This window comes from Polyodon spathula, chromosome 24 (genome assembly GCF_017654505.1).
Source record: "Polyodon spathula isolate WHYD16114869_AA chromosome 24, ASM1765450v1, whole genome shotgun sequence".
Lineage (NCBI taxonomy): Eukaryota > Metazoa > Chordata > Actinopteri > Acipenseriformes > Polyodontidae > Polyodon > Polyodon spathula.
The window spans coordinates 24977820-25001757 of record NC_054557.1 but is presented as its reverse complement, the minus strand read 5'-3'; the positions used below and the strand labels follow the sequence as shown (position 1 = coordinate 25001757).

The window sequence follows — 23938 nt, the reverse complement described above, 5'->3', positions numbered from 1 at the left end:
TGCCTTGTTTTCTGTAACACAAGCGTCCTTGAGGGTGTAATTTCACACCGCTAACCTCTGGGTTAGAGGGTGCTTGTGCGTCCCTCATATGCTGCTGTTCCATCTCCCTCGCGATGACTCTAGCATATATTATCCCATACCTAATGTCGTGGTGGTCGTCATCTTTTTCAGGGAACCAGGGTTACAGTAAGTAACAGTTTTTTTGTAGTATTTATTTATTTTAATGGGAAAGTGAACGTGAATTGAGGAACAATTTCCAGTGTTTTTCCGCTGTTTATTGGCTATACACCAATTTCATTTTATTTGTATTGCAGCATTTTATCACTTTTTATCTGTTAAAACCGAAAATCGACACCCTAATTATGAGCCACACCTTACACACCCTACCTTGCGTTTTAACAGCAGGAAAGACTAATGTACTATGTAACTGTTTCTTGAAGCAGTCTGCTAACAATCGCAGTCCTCACACAAAGGTAAAGAACAGTCTGTATTACAGTATAAACCTTAATACTCAATTCATATTTCACCATCTACTGGCCAAAAAAAAATGTATATGGAATTGTCTTAAAGAGTAAGTAGCGGGGTTCAGACAAATATAGTGCTATTCATCCCTGCGTGTTGCTACAGCTGTTTAAATAACATACCTGTACATCCTGACAACTTTTTAAATCTGTTTCAAAGCTCTTTTCAACATATCCGCTCTAGTGCACTGGGGTTTGAGATCTAGAACAAATAAACAATTGGAGATAAAAAAAGAAATCATGGAATCGTTTTGTTTAAAAAAATCTAATCTAAATTTTTGACTCAAAGTATCCTTCTTTTGCAGATATAAGAGCCGAACACACTCGTGGCATTCTTTCTACAATGGATCGTATATATATATATATATATAGACTATATTAAGACTAAAACATAATTTCTATACCTTATAGCAATGCATCAATATAAAATAGATATTAAATTCAAATATATGCTTACCTTCCAGTATATGGAAGTGTAGTGTAGGATATATTGAAAAATAAAAACTGTCTTCAAAAGGTAGAGACTTGACTTTGACCAAACAGCAATCAGTTTTTCAGAGATCCTCAGAGCATGGATCACACAACACATAGTTAGCAAGTCATGCGATATCGAATGGGGTCTTGCTCTGGGCTTATATAGGATTTTGCCTCCGTTGAATACATCAGAAGTCCCAAGTTACTTATTTGATAATAACTAATACTGGACACAACTCCCTTAATTTGTGGAATGCTTGGTACGACTGCCAGATCCTCTTATCACAGAAAGACCCTGGATTCAAAACATGACTACAAGTATAAACTGGCAAAAAGAACCTTCCATATCTAGCACTGCTTTGCTTGCAAGCAAATAAGGGCAAGGCTATTTTTTGTAGGTTTTTTGTGTACTAAAATTATTGAATACAGTTTACACTATTTGTCTAATTTTCTGACCTAACAGTTCCTGTTTTTTATTGCAATAAAACTTTTATATAAACTAAACATTTATATTATTTAATTTATGGATATTGTAATATTTTTGTTTAGTTGGAGAAAGAAAATCAACTAATTCTTAAATTGATTAAATTAAATGCTCGCTCCTGCTTTTACAGTCTATTTGTATTACAATAGAGCCTTAAACAAGCAAAAACACTTGTTAGTTTAAACATTATGATTCTTATTAGATCAGAATACTTAAAACATTATTTCTCTTCAGAGAGTTTAGTCACTCTATTAGATCAGAATATATATTTTTTTAATTTAAAACCTATATGCTTAGTAAACACAATCAAATAAAATCAAATAGATATTTTTAGTTTTAAATATCGTTCTGTCTAAAAAGTTACCCTTTTGTTTTTGCTAATTTGCAATACCTAGCATCCGTATTTAGTTCCCCCAGATGCCTGCTTCTTTCAAGGCCACAGGCCTCCATGCACATTAGTCTGGCTGGCCTTCAAAAGTGTATGTGTTGCTTTTTGCCAATTTTAGGGTTGATTTCTAATACTCCTATCTTCTGTTATCCGAACGTAATGAAAGACACTGGCAACTTTTTCTCATAAAACTGGAATATGCTAACAAGGCCTTATGATAAGAGCCTGTCAAGTTTGACTCCTTCCAGCAGGTGGTTTCATAGACTGCTAATATTTTCCACTGAGTATACAGATCTATTTGAAAGAAACACATACAGTATTATTATAATTATTGACAAAGAGCATATTATTTCAATCAGTACAGGCTAGTTTAAATCATCCAATTCATGTCTAATAACTCAGCATGTTTCCAACAGGATTCAAACTCTGTGCCAGGCTCAGCTCAGAATGGTTCTGTGAACACTAAGACAGGCCTGTGCAGAGCTCCTAAAAACATTTTCTAAAACACATTACAGTCATTACAATATTTGTTGCAGTTTCACAAATATTCAATTTGTATCCCAAAGATCAGCGTGCTTCTAGTAGCTGTGACAGTCTTGTGTCAGTTTCTGCCGAACAGCTGGTTAGATTGACGCAGAGCTCTTGTTCTATGCACTTAGCATCTCAGTGTCTGCACTGGGCAGAGGAAATTCAATCTCTCATCCTCCGGTGACAGTGAAGCAAAAGGAGGTGGATGGAAGGACTCCAGTTTCACAGACTGATTAATGTGGAATAGACTGTGATCACCTTGGGGAAGAAAGCAGGGTTGTGCGCAGAGACACCCTGCTGCCATCTTCCCAAATATGCATGCAGGAGCTGTGCACAGACAGCGCCTGCAACTCACTGATCCGCTTAGTGGAGGTGATAGCCAAGAGGAAGGCTGTCTTCATAGACAGGTACTTCAGCTCTATGGAATGTATGGGCTCAAACCAGGCCTTCATGAGAGCCTCCAGTACAATATTAATGCTCCATTCGGGGAGAACAGTCATAAGAACATAAGAAAGTTTACGATCGAGAGGAGGCCATTCGGTTAGTAACTTATTGATCCCAGAATCTCATCAAGCAGCTTCTTGAAGGATCCCAGGGTGTCAGCCTCAACAACATTACTGGGGAGTTGTTTCCCTGTACACTCACCAAAAGCCTAGGGAATTTAACTGAACTCCAGAACAAGTTCGGTTTCTTTGGTGCCAAGTTCATTAAACTTTTATTGTATTGAAGACATTACAGCAAAAAGGTAATCTCAGACAGACTGACCGTCGGGTCCCCGCTGAGATCCAGCCCCACCACAACACCGTCGCTGGACACAGAGAAATCTTCAGCCATCTTTACGGTTTCCATGGCAACTTCGGGACCATGCCTTCTGTCGATGGCCACCAAAAATCTAGAGAACGGAAATCCTTCAGCTTTGTCTCACACCATAGCAGCAACATCAACCACTTAACACTGTCAGAGTGTAGGAGGTGCATCACTGCCTGGAGTGTGAGTGCTAACAATGAAAACAGTGTGCGACTTTAGCTTTAGGCAATGAGCAATGGGTTTAATGAAAACAGTATAAACTGTATTTAAGACCAAGATGTCATTAGGTAAGTGGGTGTTAGCGTCACGGTAAAGTACAATAAAATGGTCGATTTACAGCACATGGAATAACTTCTTGAGATCTCAAGATACATGCAGAAATGTAAGTGTTACACATAGGTGGACAAATGCACACTGACAGACAGAATCAGATTTATCAGATTTTATTTTTTTGTTCATTTATTTGACAGTTTGATAAAATTAAGTTCATATCATACAAGTTTACACCAAAGGTGTAGGGTATGGTTAACTGTCATTTACCTTACGTCAATATCCACATCTTCTTGTTTACAGTGTTTGATGGCTTCAAGTACTGTTTCCACATACTTCCTTTTAGTCAGCCCTACAAAAATGAAAAATAACCTGTATATGCATGTAATAAGGCCCAACAGAGTGTCCGCATACATTGAATACACAAACACCTCGGGGCGTTGTGAGGCATGAGATGAAGTGCAGTTCCTCCACCCCCCCACCACCCCCTCGTATACACGACGTATACGGACACATCGAATGGCCTTATTGCATTTATAATCCAGTTCAAACAATTGAATTTGAAAAAAAAAAGCATAAATCATGGTTAGAGCAAAAAATTATTATTATTTTTTTTTTTTTATTAAATATCCTTATGCCAATAAAGTAGTCCAATTTATAACTTTGAAATATACACAAAGTTAAGCTAAATTAATTTTACTGGCACATTGAAAAGAAAGTACATCTGTATTTTTGACATTGTGCACATTACCATTTAAAAGATACAGCAGGGGGCAGAGTTGAGATGGCACAGAGTTATTTTTTCCCCTGTCACTGACAGTGTAGACACACTGTTTGAGCAGAACAGATGGGAGGAATAAAAATAAATACAACGATATCTCAGATTTTTCAGTCATTTGTTCAAGGTCTGTGGGTTGATAATGTGCAGAAATGTCTTTTTTTTGTGTTTTTCTTTAGCGTTTACAAACCACTAAGAATACATTATTTGAAGTGACAAAGTCGGGGTGAGTGAGTATAAAGACAGCAATTTAGTTTTTTCTGTTTCGCTATCTTTCAGTTCATTAATTGTCACCCAGATTGGCATGTCTACTTACTACTTTTGGGATTTTTTTGCTGGTAATTGGTCACTCAGTTTTATAGTTATGGCTGTACATCTGTTACTGTAAACAAGATGGTTACCGTTAATTTAAATGCTGTGAAGCAGCACAGTGATATTGAAAATGTGACAAGGCTAAAACTGTCCGTATCCATCCAATATATGGACATCTGGAACCTTTCTTGCCCAATCACACGTTCCATTGCCAGCCCTTGAGATATACAGGCTAACTTCACTATAACAACCCCCCCCCCTGGAACCTGGATAAATGTTTGTTACATCAGGGTGTTCACTGTAATAGGGTTTGACGTTTTCTGTATCAGAATAATGACAATACACCAAATTTGAATTAAACCTCAATGTACAGTACTTTTATGAAGATTCCTTCACATTGATCAACATTTAAAAGGTATTGTGACAAGGTACTCATGTCACTTGTGGGTAACCGCACTGCAAGACCGAGGAGTTGGAGTTGAAACGGCAGCACAGGCACACAGACGTATTAAACACAAATCAGAAAGGAAACAAACAGGTCATGATGTGACACTACCAACGATGGTAACGCATGAAGGACACATACAAGACAGACAGACAGGCAAGTCTCAATCGAGTGCCTGTCTGTAAACAATCATTTGATCAAACATAACAACTCCAAAAAGCACACAAAACAAACCAATTTCCACATATAAAGTACACCAACACTAATTCTCCCCTCTGGTGTGTTTAAAAGAAAACAGTAAAGAAATGAAAAAGGAAAGAATGTACATTTACATGCTGAATACAGTAATTACATGTTCTTTCTCTTGAAAAAACTATCCAGCAAAGATTGCTCCTTACGCTCATTGCGCTGTTGCAGTTGGTGTGAAGATGACTGACAGGCAACGATTGCATTCATCATGCATGATTCGTACTACAAACGGTCATCTTTGAATTAGCATATCCGGGTCGATCCTGTAATTTGCATTGAAAAAAATCAGTTCTTGCTACTGGGATCTTTAAAAATGGGCGTTTCTTATAAGAAGGGTTTGTTATAGTGAGGTTAACCTGTGTATGCACACACACACACACACACACACACACAGTTGTTTGCAAAAGTATTCACCCCCTGCAAAGTTTTCACATGTTTTTTGGCATCAGAGCGTACTCCACAACGCTTCCAAATTAGACTTTACATGTAGAATCTACACAAACTACTTGTGACGGGGAACTCCCCGTCTATATGAATATGTTTGGAACTGGCAGGGAGGGGGTTAAATTTCTCCCTGCCAGGAAAACATGTGAGAATGTGGCTGGAGCTCTAATTGCATAATTAGTAATTATTGATTAATTGGGCTCCAGCCATAGGGGATAAAAGCCAGGGGAGAGGGCCTGGCTGGGAGGTGTTCTTTTGTTTGGGAGTTTGCTTTTGTGTTGGAGAGTTGTGTTTTTAAAAGAAAGGAGTATCTTGTTTAAAGACCTGGAACCTGACCGTTTACTTTGTAAGTCCATTTTGATTATTTCTGTTTGAACCTCTTTCTGTTGGCCCTTGTGCCTATTTATTTGATTATTTGTGTTTAATAAAGAACTTTATTTTTGCCTTTACTCTGTCTCTGAGCCTCAGCCCTCTGTCATCCTGCCACACTACTCCACAATGATAAAGTTAAAAAATGTGGTCTAATTCTTAGATAATTTCCTTCAGGTATATAAAGACTTTCAAACTGCAACTCACATAGTGATCCAACAAAGCAACCATGAAGACCACCGAGTTTTCAAAACAAGTCAGGGATAAAGTGGTAGAGAGACACAGAGCAGGAGAAGGGTACAAGAAAATTTCAAAGGCGCTGATTATCCCTCAGCACAGTGAAGTCCACCGTTAAGAAGTGAAAGATGCATCATATCACCCAGACACTACCCAGATCAGGTCGCCCTCCCAAACTGAGCAGCTGGGCAAGCAGGAAACTGGTTCGGGATGTCACTCTGAAGCCAGCAATGACCTTGAGAAGATCTGAAAGTTTTGTGTCTAAGATGGGAGTCAGTGTTCACACATCAACAATAAGCCGGTCCCTACACAAAGCTGGCCTGTATGGACGGGTGGCAAGAAAGAAGCCATTACTCAAAAAGCTTCATCTTAAAGCATGTATGGAGTTTGTGAAAAGCATGTAGATGATACTACAGACATGTGGAAAAAGGTTTTGTGGTCAGACGAGACAAAAATTTAACTTTTTCGTCTAAATTCCAAGCGTTACGTCTGGCACAAGCCCAACACTGCACATCACCCAGTCAACACTATCCCAACTGTCAAGCATGGTCGTGGCAGCATCATGTTATGGGGATGCTTCTTTTCAGCAGGAACTGGGAAGCTTTCAGGGTAGAGGGAAGAATGGAATGCAAAGTACTGGCGAATCTTTGAGGAAAACCTGTCTGTCAGCCAAGCAAAACTCTGAAACTGGGGAGGAAATTCACATTTCAGCAGGACAATGACCCAAAGCACAAAGCCACACTAGAGTGGTTGAACAAGAAAATAATTAATGTTCTTGAGTGGTCCAGTCAAAGTCCTGGCTTGAATTCAATCGAAAATTTATGGAGAGACTTGAAGATTGCAGTCCATCGACGATCCCCAACAAACAGCATACTGGAGCAATTTCCCCGTGAAGAATGGGCAAAAATTTCACCATCTTACTGTGCAAAGCTAGTAGAGACCTATCCAAAAAGACTCATAGCATTAATTGCTACAAAAGGTACTTCTACCAAGTACTGACTTAAGGGGCTGAAACAATTTACTTATGAAACAAGTAAATTTCATTTAGTATATTTTCTTTGCAAGTTTTGCTGACATTTAACCTCTTCCTCATATAACAGTGTTCAGTTTAACCACTACAGCTTTGAATAAAAAAAAGTTTGTTTGAAAAACTGTGCACACATTATTTGTTATTCAACAAAATGTGATATTATTGGTAGGGGGTGAATACTTCTACAAACCGCTCTATATATATATATATATATATATATAGTATATCCTCAGAGTTGGGGAACATTGTCAGAGCAGAAGGAAGCAAGTTTTCTTCCAGGACAACTTTGTACTTGGCTTGATTCATGCCAAAGCTGCCCGATTCCAGCCTTGCTGAAGCACCCCCAGATCATCACCGATCCGCCACCACATTTCACAGTGGGTGCGAGACACTGTGGCTTGTAGGCCTCTCCAGGTCTCCGTCTAACCATTACATGACTAGGTGTTGGGCAAAGCTGAAAATTGGGTGATTCAGCAAGGCTGGAATTGGGCAGATTTGTCTTTGTGAAGGATGCATGAATCAAGCCAAGTACAAGGTTGTCCTGGAAAAAAACTTGCTTCCTTCTGCTCTGACAATGTTCCCCAACTCTGAGGATTGGTTTTTCCAGCAGGACAATGCTCCATGCCACACAGCCAGGTCAATCAAGGTGTGGATGGAGGACCACCAGATCAAGACCCTGTCATGGCCAGCCCAATCTCCAGACCTGAACCCCACTGAATACCTCTGGAATGTGATCAAGTGGAAGACGGATGGTCACAAGCCATCAAACAAAGCCGAGCTGCTTGAATTTTTGCGCCAGGAGTGGCATAAAGTCACCCAACATCAATGTGAAAGACTGGTGGAGAGCATGACAAGGCGCATGAAAGCTGTGATTGAAAATCAGGGTTATTCCACCAAATATTGATTTCTGAACTCTTCCTAAGTTAAAACATTAGTATTGTGTTGTTTAAAAATGAATCTGAACTTATTTTCTTTGCATTATTCGAGGTCTGACAACACTGCATCTTTTTTGTTATTTTGACCAGTTGTCATTTTCTGCAAATAAATGCTCTAAATGACAATATTTTTATTTGGAATTTGGGAGAAATGTTGTCAGTAGTCTATAGAATAAAATGAAAATGTTCATTTTACCCAAACACATACCTATAAATAGTAAAACCAGATAAAAATTTTGCAGTGGTCTCTTAATTTTTTCCAGAGCTGTATATATATAGAATATATATATAGATATATATATATATATATATATATATATATATATATATATATATATAATTAAAAAGGTATAATTCAATTTGTTGTTTAGAAACTATTAAACACAGACCGGAAAAGAGGAAGAGAGGACGAAATTACAGTAATACATTGTGAGGGTATATCGTTGTTATATCGCCCAGGATTAGATTCTTCAGCTTAGAACAGGTCTAAGAGTTCGAGTTAGATTGTGATTAGGTGAACTGGTAACACCGAAAAAGATCCTCCCGTACATAAGAATAATTAATGAGATAATGTTCTTTCTTATTTACTTATATGTAATATGTAGCATGTTTATTTTATGCTGAGGCAGCCACCCGATCCAAAATTCTCCACTCAGTCACAGCTGTAAGTTCGGATGAGACAGGCACAAGCAGACACGCTCTAGCGTCCTCTATAGTTATGATTAGCATGTCTATTAGCCAATCATATTCTTCCGTTTCTTCAGATGGCTACATGGAACACGCGAGTAAAGCCGTCTAAAATAGCCAAAGGCAGCATAGTTCCCATCCCCTTTTGCATGTCAGCCAATGACCAGACGAGTACCATCCCACAATGATGACCTCATATGCTAACACTGACGAGAAAGGAGAGAGGCGCAGGTTATAGCAAAAGACATTTATTTTTTTCAATTAATGTTTTTAATTCTAATTCTAATTACTGTTTGTTATTTTTTTTATTACTTTTGGGAGGTTTTCCATCAGCCACCTTTGTTTCAAGAGATACAGCTGAGTAATGCACCTTGCTCCAGAACAAGTTTGTCTGAATTGTTTCTTTTATATTAAATAGATACGTTTCGTATGTACTGAACATTTTGTTGGCCATATTAAGTTTAACAAACTAAATCAATAGGGTGTGCTTGATTTGTGTCTGCCTTTCTCCTGCTTTAACAACTTTGTGTAGAAAACATGTTATGCAAAGTATGTTAAAGTGACACGGTCTCAGTGCTATATTAATTTTGTATTTTAACCCTATGCTAGCAGTGTGTGACAGTTACGTTCATTAGAATAAACTACTCTGTTTTCTTTTCTCTGCTGGCTGGTGGAGAAAATGCATTTAGCAGTTTTGGGGCAAAATGTTAAGATATTAAAAGTGTGGCCAGTCAGAATAGAATAATACGACTCTTCTGCTGCTGAAGGCTTAAGGGGACCCCAAGACCTCTGTTTTTTTTTCTGGTTCCCCATTTATTTGTTTTGAGCACCAGCCACCACTACCACTGAACACATGCCATGCTATCCACCTTTTCTACTGAAACTGTAGCTTCAAATTACATGATTACAATCCTGTTTTTTTTTTTTTTGTTTGTTTGTTTTTACAGTCCCTTTATCTTTTTTGTGATTAACAAGTGAATTTATTTAAATAGTACATCTTTTTTTACTTTTTGATATTTTCGGTGTTAAGGTCCTCTTGAGTTCGCTGCTCTTTGGTTCTTGCTGCCTGTCATAGACATATGAAGCCCAGGCTGGATGTGAAATACTGTCTTTATAGAAGCAAGACACAGCACCACCTGGTGCACGTAGTGCCAGCATCACAAAAATTAACTTCAGCTCTTATCTTTTCACTACATGGCGTTGGCTCTTTCATAAAGTCTCATGGCAATCAACTAGAAATGAAAAGCAGCTCCCGCACTTGTTATGGTATGAATATGAAATTATGGGGGGGGTGGGGGAGGGGGTAAAAAATGGGGGGAATATTAAAATCTAAATGGGGGTTGATGGGGGCGAGTGGGGGCGTGGGGTGGGGGTGAATAAAATAATATGGATATAAATATATGGGGGGGGTGGGAAAATGGGGTGGTGATTAATAAATGGGTTAGTCTCTGTTTTGGTATGAAAGGCTAAACTAAGCAGGGATAAAGGGGTAGAACCAAATGAAAGAAGCGAGTACCTGTGCTCTTCTCCTCTCTGGGTGTACTTCTTAACTCCAGGTATTTCACTCCGTCTGAAGCAAACTCCTTTATAACATCTGTGGTTACCTGCAATACAAAAGTTACCCCGAGACATATCACACAGGCCAGTACTGAAACTGCAGCAGGAACTGGAAATCCCATTCATTGCATAAGTCTTTTTTTGATGGGTTAAGTAAAGCTTGATATTTGTAAAATGGCAATACACTGTTACAGACTTATGCAACAGTGTGAAAATTAAATTCACAGGAATCTATACCGCAACAGTAGTAGTAGTGATGGGCTGGTCAGTCTAAAGTATTGATATTTCAATCCAAAACAAAAGGTGAACACACATCTACCTAGGGCTGCAACAAAGGGTACATTTTGACCTTCGAAGGTTCAGAACACATTACCGAAGGAAGGTTCGAACTTTCGAATGGTACTCATTTGCATAACTTACTGGTGATGTCACCATAGCTACTTCTTTATATTTGATTGAAAATCCTATTTTACAGATAATCAATATAAATGGAATAAATCATTCACATGTAGTTTAAAAATACATTATATAGAACAGTAATCATTTTTTTAATAATTTAAATAACAAAAATACACGTTGTTTATTTACATGGAATAGGGATGGGACGGTAAGAAATTTGCAAGGTATGAAAACCGTTAAAATAAAATATCGAGGTACCCTTAATATCACAGTGACAGGGCATCATGCAAGCTATCAAAAGGCTCAAATGAAGAAAGACCAATGTAAATCACTTAAATTAGTGTAATTCACAAAAATAAAACCAACAAAACACACTTCCTTTCACGGAATGGTTTAAACATTTGGTATTTAGTATTTTACTATGCCAAATAACTTGGTGTGTTTCTTTTTTATAAAGACAATCAGAATAAAAATAATAATAAAAAAAAAAACACTAAAGTTGTACACTCTCAATGTTATACTACAACAGCATTAAGATCTATTATTTGCTCAAAATGACACGGTGCTGTAGTTTAAAACCTTTTAACGTATAAAATAAAACAAACAAACAAACAAATAAATACTTTGTTTAGCTGATGGTAAATAGAATTGGGAAATGATCTTTTTGCTTAAAACACAAACACGTACAAGTAAAGCTTATTATTTAAGAGCAGAGATGAGTCATTTCTTTTTCAACCGGATAAATAAAATATGTATAGCAAAAAAATATATAAAGTATTTTAATACTAAAAACGTGTTATTGGATTTACATTTACGACAATGCACAAGTAAGCTTCCATGATTATTACACATGCAGAGTTTGTAAAAAAAAAAAAAAAAAGATTTCTTCACTTACCTAAGAAAATTGGAATACTGTTACAACTAGTATAAACAAAACTACGTTGATAATAAGTAGGCTGTCCTGCTGCAGTCGCAGGTCTGTGCTAGTTTTATTTGAGAGATCGGTCGTGTTCTGCACAGTGCTACAAAGAATCTCGGAGCTGCGCTGTAGACGTCACTCAACACCCACAGAAATCTGTGCAGATTCTGAATAGCCCAGCGCAGCTTTGAAATGTTACTGCGGGAAGCTGGTTGCGGCTGTGAACCAAAGGGACGATGCCAAGATCACAAGTGACCTGCTGATCGTAATGCAAATAAACAGTAAAACTACTGCTGCCACAATTTTACTGCTGCCATATTTTATCATTATACAATGAAGCCATGAAAATCCTTGTCCACACTATATTAAATAAATAAATCATTTATTAAAAAAAAAAAAACAACATATTGTACTAAATCTGTGATATGTGATGTATAATTTTACAATAAAGTTAAAGTTTAATGTTAAAGTTAAAGTTAATGTGACGTCAGAAAGACAGCAGCCAAGAGCAGCCGACACAGCAAGATCTGGGTAACAGAACGCAGCAATTGAACCAGTGTATAACCGAATTACGATAATTGCAGTTTATAATAAAATGAACAGTATTAATACCGTAATGTACCTAAACCACGGTAAACCGGAAAACCGCTATACAGACCCACCCCTAACACAGAATTGATGCTGCTTGCGATATATACAGTAAGCTTGCACTGCAGCAGCATCAACTGCAGCAGACTTTATTTAACAGTCATCATTCCAGGCATGTTATCAGTTACATTTTAAAAAATATTAGTAATAATACTAAGAATAATATGAACTTGCACTTGTCAGTTTGCATTCAACTTTTTTTTTGTCTGTCTCGGCATTTAACAAAACAATCCGAAACAGAGGGGTTTCGAGACGCTTCTTTCAATAAAGCTTACGTTATACAGCTCTTTGCTGTCGAGATGGGGAATGAAGAAATTTGCCTCTTGTTAACACAAGCTGGAGGGGGGAGGGACGGATGGTGCTCAGTTTTTTAGGAAATTAAAATGATTAGTGTCAGCATATATTTTGTATGTTTCAAACATATTCTATCATAGTACTTCTCTTCTGTCTTGTACACTAGGTATTTAGTACGTATTTTACTGAAGCACTACAACCGCTATAGGTACCCCCCAGTGCTTTGGATAATATATCTGCGCCATACACGGCGGCAGCGCCATATAGAGTTACTATATGTAACGATTTGGTAGTGGATTTTAATATGAATGCAACTTGATGAACTTTCGAAAGTTCAAAACTACCTTTGAATTCCTGGCTAGCTAACGAACCTTCGAACACAGCCCTACATCTATCTGACTGAATCACACAAATGATATATGTAACCCTATTAACGTCAAGCCATTAAAAAAAAAAAAAAAAAAAACTAATTAAGAACTTTGGTCGGATTGCAATACTTAACATAATGTAAAGGTGAGTTTTTGTGCATAATCTAATGTCATATCAGTTTAAAGATATGTGAGAAAGATCGGATTCATTGAAGTGTCTGGAGGTTACAACAATGTGGCAGTGAAATGGTTACTTTCTACTGTAACAGACAGCGAGTAGAATCTGTACCTTGAATATGTCTTCCACTCTGTCCGTCAACTGGTGAATTACTTCAAACACCTGGAAACATCTAAAACAAGGGAGAACCACACAATCCATTATTATCATGCCTTTTTTTAAATAACCATGTGTGACGGAAAGATGAGTTCTGGTGATGAATCTTCCTCCCGACCTGTGAGGGCGCTAAAGAACAGGAGGAGAAGTATCTGGAAGGGCTGGCCTGACAGTTTGTTTCCGGGTCAGGGAAGTGGGTCAGCCTGGAGACTCTGTTGTAAGACCGTATTGATTTGAAAGGTAAACGAGAGGCAGCTGCAAGTAATAAGGCAGCTGCAAGCGTTTACCTCGATATCATGCGGGATTACATATAGGGGCCAGGGTAACGCTGATCTTCTCCTTCGTTTGGGTTAACGTTAGGAGAGAAGGACTGAGAGAGGAGCTCTCAGAGAGTATTTGTGAAGACTGTTGTACGTGCTGTGTGTTATTTTCTGTCTGTCTGTAAATGAGTGTCTTTGTCGCACTAATAGACAGTTAACGCACATCTCCGGAGCTGTCGAAAGGAGAGCACTATCCGGAGCACCACTGCACTGAGCACCTGCACGTTTTCGATCACCCAGGACTGGTGACCGTACCGTTGTTTTTGTTCGGGACTGTGCCCTTGTTTTCATTATCCCCGTGCTTTACACATTGTTGTGTATTGCCGGGGATTTATTATTTTTGACGGTCGCCAGACCTGGAAAAGAGCAATTAAGCACTTATTCACTGAATCACTGTTGTCTGTTCATCACTCCTGCACCGCATCACCGTGACATCTGTTCCCCTTGCCAACCACTTTGCCACACGTGGTGTCAGATCCGTGATGGACCGCAACGCACTGGCGGAGCTGCTGCAGGCACTGGAGATCAGACGGGATGCAGAGGAGAGACGGAGGGAGGCGCGCTATACGGCGCTCATTGAACGGGTACGGCTGATCGTTGCTGCAGGAGCGACCCCTACCGGAACATCATTGATGTCAGCCCCGAAGCCACGGGCCATGAAAATGACGGCGGAGGATGATCCAGAGGCATTTTTGGTGGCGTTCAAGCGGGTGGCAACCAGGGCGGGATGGCCTCGGGAGTTCTGGGCAAGCCAGCTGGGACCTTGCCTGGTCGGGGAAGCGCAGGCAGCTTACCAAGCCCTGAGCGACCAGTACGCCACTGACTATGACCTAGTCAAGCAGGCTATCCTCCGTCGTCTCAAAATTACTGCGGAAACCCACCGGACGCGGTTCCGCGAATACCGGAGAGCCCCGGAGACACGCCCCAGGGTGGTGGCACAGCCGAGGGACACCCTCGGTCCCGGCACCCAGACCTCCCAGACAGCCGACCCCGTTGGGCCCCCTTGCCTCCCCCCCCATCAATGGGGGGTCGGGAGGAAGATTCATCACCCAGCTGGGGTAGAGGTGTTGCCCCTGCCCCGTTGCCCTACCAGCAGCGAGACAGATATTTAACCTATGCCCCCTCTGTCCCCCCACTCTGTTTTAGGTGTAACCAGCCAGGACATAGGGCCAGGTCATGCTCCGCTGCTACGGAGTGTGACGTGGCTGCATGCAACTGGACACCTGGAACGGGTAAGCAGGGGGAAAACGGTTGGGAGGGGCCCTGTCTGATTGACGTGGTTTTAGGGAATGTGAAAACCCACGCGTTAGTGGACACAGTGTGTGAGCAATCCTTGATCAGGAGAGCTCTCTTGGGCGGTCTGTCGTGGCGGCCACAAGGTCAGGTGGCCATCTCCTGTATCCATGGAGACACGGCGGCATACCCCACCCTAAAAGTATATTTATCGGTAGGACCAATAAAACGTCACCTTGTACTCGGGGTGGCGGAAAGGTTGCCGCACCCAGTTATTCTGGGCCGAGACTGGCCAAAATTCAAAGAATTGGTGCAAATAATGGCAGTCTCAGCCACACACGTAAACGTGGCAGAAAAAGGGAAAAAGGAACGGGTTGGTGATATGTTTCCTTTTCAAACTGAAATGTTTTCCCCTCTGTTCCGTCCTAGAAAAACAAATAAGGAGAGACGGACCGCGAAATGGGAGGGAGCGTCTTTGAGACAAGGCTGGGGTCTGGTGGGAGAGTGCTGTAATGGTAACAAACACCAGTCGAAGGGAGTGGGAACGCAGTGTGACCGAGAGAGCGAGGTTACTGGGCCGACTAGGGCAGAGGTTATTCCAGCCCCTCTCAATATACCGGACCCGTGGTACTCAAGCGCGGACCTAGTGTGGGGCCAAAAGAACGACCCGTCACTGGTGCACGCTTGGGGGCAGGTCCGGTCCATTGAAGGTAAGGATGTTGATGGCGCTGGGCCGCTAGTATATCCACATTTCAGTATAAAGGGGCAATTACTATATAGGGTAAACCTAGCCGCGGGCACAGGACAGCCTGTAACACAATTATTGGTTCCCCCGTCTTGTCGGACCGAGGTCATGAGGCTGGCGCATGATATCCCTTTTGCGGGGCACCTCGGAGCCGAGAAGACGAGGGAGCGAATATTGGCTCGATTCTATTGGCTCGGTCTTCATACTGATGTGTCGAAATATGTAGCCACATGCCCAGACTGCCAGCGAGTAGCGCCAGGTCGAGTGCGCCCCGCTCCTTTGGTCCCACTGCCGATTATTTCCACTCCGTTCGAGCGCATTGCAATGGACATAATGGGCCCTTTGCTACCTTCTGACTCTGGGTATACGCATATATTAGTAGTGGTGGATTATGCAACGCGATACCCAGAGGCAGTTCCATTGAGGTCCACTAGTGCAGCTGCAATAGCCACCGAGTTAGCGCAGATTATGGCTAGAGTAGGGATCCCCAAGGAGATTTTGACTGATCACGGAACCAATTTTTTGTCCAATACGTTACAGCAGGTGTACAAAATATTAAAAATACGTCCCATCAGGACGTCCGTTTATCATCCACAATCGGACGGTTTGGTTGAACGTTTTAATCAGACCTTAAAGTCGATGCTGAGGCGATTTGTAACACAGGAGCAGAAACATTGGGCATCATTTCTTCCCTGCCTCCTTTTTGCGGTAAGAGAAGTGCCGCTGAGTTCAACGGGGTTCTCCCCCTTTGAGCTCCTGTACGGCCGGCAGCCTCGCGGCATTCTCGACCTGCTGAGGGAGGGGTGGGAGGAGCACAAAGGCTCGTCTAAAAATGTAGTGAAGTATTTGCTCCTACTACGAGATCGGCTGGATTTGGTCGGTCGTTTGGCCCAAGACAACCTCAGATCGGCTCAGCACCGACAACAGCAGCATTACAACAAAAATGCACGGATTCGAACCTTTCGACCAGGGGACAAGGTAATGCTGCTACTTCCCTCATCTGAATCGAAACTGTGTGCTAAATGGCAGGGGCTGTATGAGGTGATTCGGGCTATAGGGAAAGTAAATTATGAAATTAGACAGCCCGATCGCCGAAATGAACGTGAAATTTATCATGTCAATTTGTTAAAGCCCTGGCAGGCAAGGGAGGTCTTATTTATAGCCCCAGGCAATATGGAGGATGATTTAGGTCTCTGTCCAGAGACCCCGAGCACAAGACCGATTTCTATGGGGGAACAATTGGTTCCAGATCAGCAAAGAGAGCTGCGTAAGCTTATTGAGGAGTTCAGCGATGTTTTTTCTGACGTGCCCGGCAGGACAAACTTGGTTGAATATGACATTATCTCTCCACCAGGTGTCACAGTGCGAGAGAGACCGTACCGGATCCCGGAAAGTCGACGAAGTGGCGTTCGAAAAGAGGTATGGGATATGCTCGAGCTTGGGGTGATTGAGCCTTCCAGGAGCAAGTGGTTCAGTCAGATCGTCATAGTGGCTAAGAAAGACGGCACCAACCTGTAGTCACCAAAATCCAGGCTTTGGTTGATGCAGCGATCCCCAAAACCAAGACTCAGGTGAGGTCACTACTGGGCTTAGCCGGTTATTACCGCCGCTTCATCCCCGAGTACGCCACAGTGGTTAACCCGTTAGTCGACCTCACCAAAAAGAGTGCTCCAAATTTAATTAAATGGTCAGCTGAGTGTCAGGGAGCGTTTGATACTATTAAGCGTACACTTTGCGAGGCCCCCACTCTTATCACACCGAATTTCACCAAGAGATTCATCCTCCACACCGACGCATCGGATGTAGGTTTGGGTGCAGTCTTGTCCCAAAAAGTAGCTGGAGTAGAACACCCGACATTATACCTCAGTAAAAAAATGTTACTCCATAGTCGAAAAAGAGTGTTTGGCCATTAAATGGGCTACTCACTCTTTACGATACTACCTGCTGGGACACTCATTTGATCTGGGGACACTCATTTGATCTGGTCACAGACCACGCCCCACTCAAGCACAATTAAGCACAATGAAGGACAGCAATGCCCGGATAACTCAGTGGTATCTGGCATTGCAGCCCTTCATGTACCACATGGTACACCGTGCGGGGAAAGACCACCAAAATGCGGATTATTTTTCCCGGGAGGGGGGAGTAATGGGGAAGGTAGATTAAGCCGAGTGTTCCTTCGGCTCCACTCTGAGCGGTGGGATATGTGACGGAAAGATGAGTTCTGGTGATGAATCTTCCTCCCGACCTGTGAGGGCGCTAAAGAACGGGAGGAGAAGTATCTGGAAGGGCTGGCCTGACAGTTCGTTTCCGGGTCAGGGAATTGGGTCAGCCTGGAGAGAAGCGCGACTCTGTTGTAAGAACGTATTGATTTGAAAGGTAAACGAGAGGCAGCTGCAAGTAATAAGGCAGCTGCAAGCGTTTACCTCGATATCATGCGGGATTACATATAGGGGCCAGGGTAACGCTGATCTTCTCCTTTGTTTGGGTTAACGTTAGGAAAGAAGGACTGAGAGAGGAGCTCTCAGAGAGTATTTGTGAAGAGTGTTGTACGTGCTGTGTGTTATTTTCTGTCTGTCTGTAATTGTCTGTCTTTGTCGCACTAATAGACAGTTAACGCACATCTCCGGAGCTGTCGAAAGGAGAGCACTATCCGGAGCACCACTGCACTGAGCACCTGCACGTTTTCGATCACCCAGGACTGGTGACCGTACCATTGTTTTTGTTCGGGACTGTGCCCTTGTTTTCATTATCCCTGTGCTTTACACATTGTTGTGTATTGCCGGGGATTTATTATTTTTGACGGTCGCCAGACCTGGAAAAGAGCAATAAAGCACTTATTCACTGAATCACTGTTGTCTGTTCATCACTCCTGCACCGCATCACCACGACATCTTTTCCCCTTACCAACCACTTTGCCACACCATGGGATACAATAACTGAATTTCATGTCGTTTTACACAATTATGCAGCTATCTGAAGGGCTATTTTCACAATTAGCAAAACATTTTGTGCATAACACCATGCCCTACAATAACACAAGACAATGGCCAGCATAGCAGTACTATGTTTAATACAGCTAATGACACTTGAAACTGAACATATAGAGAAAGACATTTGAGTATTGAAATGTCTGCTGGGGGTATTGGGTCTACAGCCCCGGCTGGTTTCAGTGTGGCAGTACTCACTCATCCAGCGTCCTGCGCTGACCTCTGTTGATGGCAGTCATGCTGTGCTGGATGTGGAGGTCTGGCTTCTGAGCAATGAGCCACTGCATCGTGGCCGAGCTGATGGAACCATTCAGGTGAGCGTGCAGCTCCTGTACAGACAACGAGGTTGCGTCACCCTTCACATGTTTAAAACCAGTTTGTTTGTATGCTGCCTACGTACAAGAAGTGCACTTTTATGACCACCTGTCATTTGTGGGGGAGTCTCATAATCTCTTCAACTAATTAATACAAGTACTTGCAATTAGGTAAGTGATGTCTTACAGCAGGGGTTCCCAAACTGTTTTTGCTGGGCCCCCCTTTGGAAACGTTTCAGGCTGTATCGACCCGCAGCAGCCTACACTGCGATACTGGTGCTTAAAACAACAATGGCGGCTAATGCAAAAATGGTATCTTCCAAAGCAAATAATATATTTGCAACCAAAGAGCACACTTCTTACCTCCAGTCACCAGAATTAGAAAGATATAATGATAAGCGCTAGATACTCGGATTTTGTGACCCTACTGTGCACCCCCGGTGAGTAAGCACAGTTTTGACATTTCTTTTTACCTTGTGAGAAAACTTACTTACATGTTACCTCGTGCCTAAATACAAATATACATTTTAAACACTTGTGTTACACAGACCCGTTTATATCCTGTGTACCAATGGCTATACACTAACATTAACACACAACATACAACATAAATTACACACAGGGGCGGCCACTTTGCCACAGGATGAAAGACAGGAAGTGAGTCGGGACTGGATAACTGTTAGAAAAAGTATGAACAGGAGGACAACACCAAGAGCGCTGGAACTAGGGGTGCAGTAGCACCCCCTGGCTTTGCATGGCTTCCATCATATACAGGGGTTACAGTTTTGTTCAATGGCATTCAGCACCCCACTTTAAAAATTGTTCCAGTGCCACTGGATGACATGAGCAATCAACATAGAGAGGAGATTGATCTTGCTAATAGATTCCAAGCACTGAGCAATGACGACAGCAGGGCATGAAGTTAAGATCATGAAGGGCAAGGCAATGTTGCTTTCGTTGGGCTTGAAAATTCAGGGGCATTAAGGCAGTTCTAGGGGTCAGAAAGGCAAAATATAAATCCAATCCAGGACAAAAAGCAATTTCATATCATTCATAAAACAACAAAATTAATAGAGAGCTTATGTTGATGAAATGCTGAATCAAACAAAGAAAAATCAATGTTTTCTGGGTGGTTCACACACTAATTGTTACAAAAATAAAATATACGTCACTTCCACTGTAAAAATAAAATGTCATAAAAAAAATCCAATTTAAAAACAAACCTTTATAATGAAAAAATACAAAGGGTAATTTGGCAAAAAATAAATATTCAGGGTATTATTTTTTTCTAAAGACCGCCAGCCTGGTAACAAGAGCTAAATATAGCGCTTGTCTGTGTCAAGATCAAGATCTGCAGTTAGCAAAGACATGGAACTCCAGGTTTGTGTCTGTGGCTGGAGCAAGGCGACAACGGTCAGGGGTTTGAAGGTTCAAGGGAGAATTAAATACTTGAGGGAGAAGGGGCAAGGGCCTCACATTGAGTAAGCACATAAGTACTTCTTATAAAGTCAGTCGAATGAAATCCAGCGACAGGAAGCAAACCACAGTTCGCAGGATATCAGCACCCCTGTCATAGATGTGACTTGCGTGGATACAACTAGTGATGAACCTAATGATCCTTGTGAACCCGGTCAGACAAACCAACGTATGAGAGAAAAGAACCTCAACGGGCACAAGCCTGGAGTTAAATGGCCAAGAGCTTGTGAGAAAACTGCGTAGGTCACAGTAAACACGGATCTGTGTTTTATGTTCTACACATATGGAAATGTGGCAGGACGATTGTCCTGCACAATGGTAAATTAGTGTTGGTGTGATTTATATGTGGGAATGGGTTTATTGTGTGTCGTTTTGGAGTTGACTTGTGTAATTTAATTATTGTTTACAGACGGGCGATCGATTGAGATTTGGTGCATGCTAGGCTTGGTTGAGGGGAAGGGCAGCAATTGATTGGCTGTGCTGGTGTTCAATCAGCAGGTGGGCAGGTCTTGACTGAGTGTCCGTCAGTTTAAAGACATCCGCGGGAGATGGCTAGGGGCTGCTGCAAGGCCTGCCGTTTTCACAGCACCTTCTGATTTATAGTTTGTTGCATTTTTGTACAGCTTGCTGTAATAGTCCTCTGTGCATTGCCATCGCTGGTAACGTCACATGACCAACTTTATTTACTTTAGTTTTCTGTTTGTTAATAAAACCTGCTCGCCTGTGCCGGCACTTCAACACCACGTCTGCCTCTCTGTTTGCTTGAACAGTGGCTACCCACACGCGTGATCCGAGCAAGACCCTGACACAGGAAGTAAGAGGTTTGGAATTGCAAAAAAGAAGGAAAAAGTACAAACTGTTCCTGGAAAGTCTAGACGGCAGCAAGAGATTGAACGCTTAGTTAGAGAAGGGAAGCAGTTGAGGAAGCAATGGAGAAAAGCAGAACAAAGTCAGAAGGGGTGACTCAATCTGTTACAAAGGGTCATACAAGATAAGCTTGCAACATTGCACAGAGCTGAGCGCCTACGGAAACGCTACAAAAAGAAAGCGCGTGAGAGAACTAACTTTTATAAAGATCCATTCAAATTTGTAAAGAAGTTATTCACCAGTGAAAAAAATGGCACACTAAAATCATCTAAGTTTGAGCTGGAGTGATATTTGGAAGAAACACATACAGATTCAAAATGGCAGGAGTGTATGTCAATTCTTTCAGACATCCCACCTATCAATCCACCCAAACACCAAATGGATTATAGTGCACGTAAGTGGAAAGAGGTAGAGCAAGCTGTGAAAAAAGCAAGGGCGTCATCATCTCCAGGGCCTAATGGAGTTCCATATGGAGTGTACAAAAGTGCTTCTGGAGTTCTACAAATCCTGTGGAAATTGATGAAAGTGGCATGGGAAAAACAGATTATACCAAGAGCATGGCGCAGAGCAGGCGGAGTCTTTATACCAAAAGAAAAAGATTCTACAAGCATCGATCAGTTTCGTCCTATTTCCCTGTTAAATGTAGAAGGCAAGATTTTCTTCTGCATTATTGCTTTGAGATTGAGATTGTCAGCCTACCTATTAAAGAACTGCTTCATTGACAACAGCTGAGAAGCTGGAAGCTTTAATCAGTTCATATGTCAGGAAATGGTTGGGAGTTCCACGCTGCCTCAGCAGAGTGGGACTTTATGGTAAAGGAATACTGCAGCTACCAATCTCTGCTCTAACTGAGGAGTTTAAGTGCGCCACATTTCGACTGGAAAGAACATTAGTAGAATGGCGCGAAAAATGAATAAGGCAGGCAGCACCTGTGTTGAAAACTGGAAGAAAATGGGCGGCAAAGAAAGCTGTGGAAGATGCTAAGGCTGCCCTTCAAATCGGAGATATTATGGGGCAAGTTCAGCATGGAAAAGGAGGTCTTGGTCTCAGTTCAGCACCTTCTACATGGCACAAGGCAACCCCACCTCAACGTAGGAAGCTGGTAGTCAATGAGGTGCAAAAGCAGGAGGAGAGGATCAGGTGTGTAAAGGCAGTTTCCCAGGCCAAGCAGGGAGAATGGATGAGATGGGAAAGTGTGGAACAACGCATGATCGGCTGGCAAGACCCTTGGACAATGGAACAGAGCAGGATCAGTTTCCTCATCAGATCAGCATATGATGTTCTCCTATCACCACAGAACCTAAACATCTGGGTGGGTGAGGATCCCTCATGTCCTTTGTGTTCATCACCTGCAACATTAAGGCACATTTTGACAGGATGTAAGGTGCGTCTTAGCCAAGGACGGTTTACTTGGCGCCATGACCAGGTGCTGCAATGTCTGGCCTTAGCATTGGAAGACAAGCGTAACCTGACCAATAAGTTGCCACCAGTTCCATCAAAGCATTAATCACAAAAGACAATATTCCTCCGTCCAGGAGAGCAACCACCAAGAAAAGGTGTTAAAACCAAGCCTCGCCTAGGACAACTGTAAGCTGCTAGAGGCTGGAAGATGCTGGCAGATGTTCGTCAAACGGCTTATTTTTCCACCTGAGATTGCCACCACTAACCTTCGACCAGACATTGTCTTGTGGTCTGGATCAGCACGCCTTGTTCATGGTAGAGTTAACAGTGCCATGGGAGGATGCTGTGGATGAGGCGTACGAGAGGAAGAAACTTCGGTATGCTCAACTAGCTGCTGAAACGGAACAGCGAGGATGATGAGTCTGAGTTTACCCAGTGGAGGTGGGTTGTCGAGGATTTGTGCCACACTCTACAACCCGGTTTCTCAGAGATGTCGGCTTCAGTGGCCAAGAGTTGTGTCGCACAGTGAAGAACTGGATGTGGTTGAGACGGAAAAATTCTGGATGGGGATCTCAAGCACAATAGAAAGAAAGCAACGCTGATGTACGGGTAAGTAAGCTGGGCTAAGCTGAGTGGGGGGATGGAGGGGGGGTGATGCTGGGATGCCAGAATCACTGTTGAGCCCTCTTGAGGTGTTGTGGGCTAGTCGACGAAACACAGAGGATGGAAGGTACCCACTTAAGGACTCCAGAGATGTACCTTACATAGCTCAATCCAGACGGTTGTCATGCTGATGTGCTGGGGAGACCGCACTGGGTTGATCCCCGGAGCCAGCATCGCAGCCATTGTGTGTGCTGATGCGCTGGGGAGGCAAAATAAGCTGATCCCTGGAGCCAGCATTACACTTCAGCAATCAAAATCAGACAGAAGGATATCTACATAATCCGATGCAAAAGCAACACAAATGGATGGAGATGCAGATGGATCACATTAGTTTACTGTAAAGCTACATCTTAGTTGGTGCTTATCTTGGCGAAAGCTGAGTTCAAATCAGCATGAAGTTTAACAACTACCCTCATGTAATGGCAATCATGTCTTGTAATTAAAGCTTTTTA

At 42.1% G+C, this 23938-nt stretch overlaps 1 protein-coding gene across 2 annotated transcripts in view; it reads right to left on the bottom strand.

Annotated features, from left to right (window-relative positions):
* adal (adenosine deaminase-like) overlaps window positions 1-23938 on the bottom strand; it is a 51683-nt gene that overhangs the window by 16540 nt on the left and 11205 nt on the right. Inside the window, exons 2-6 of one of the 2 annotated variants that reach the window (XM_041226068.1) lie at window positions 18964-19094; window positions 13433-13493; window positions 10475-10562; window positions 3743-3824; window positions 3161-3287 (exon numbers count right to left, since the gene is read on the bottom strand). In XM_041226068.1, the coding sequence (XP_041082002.1) occupies window positions 3161-3287; window positions 3743-3824; window positions 10475-10562; window positions 13433-13493; window positions 18964-19094 (489 nt within the window). The remainder of the gene's footprint in view (window positions 1-3160; window positions 3288-3742; window positions 3825-10474; window positions 10563-13432; window positions 13494-18963; window positions 19095-23938) is intronic. The other variant, XM_041226069.1, reaches the window with a different exon arrangement.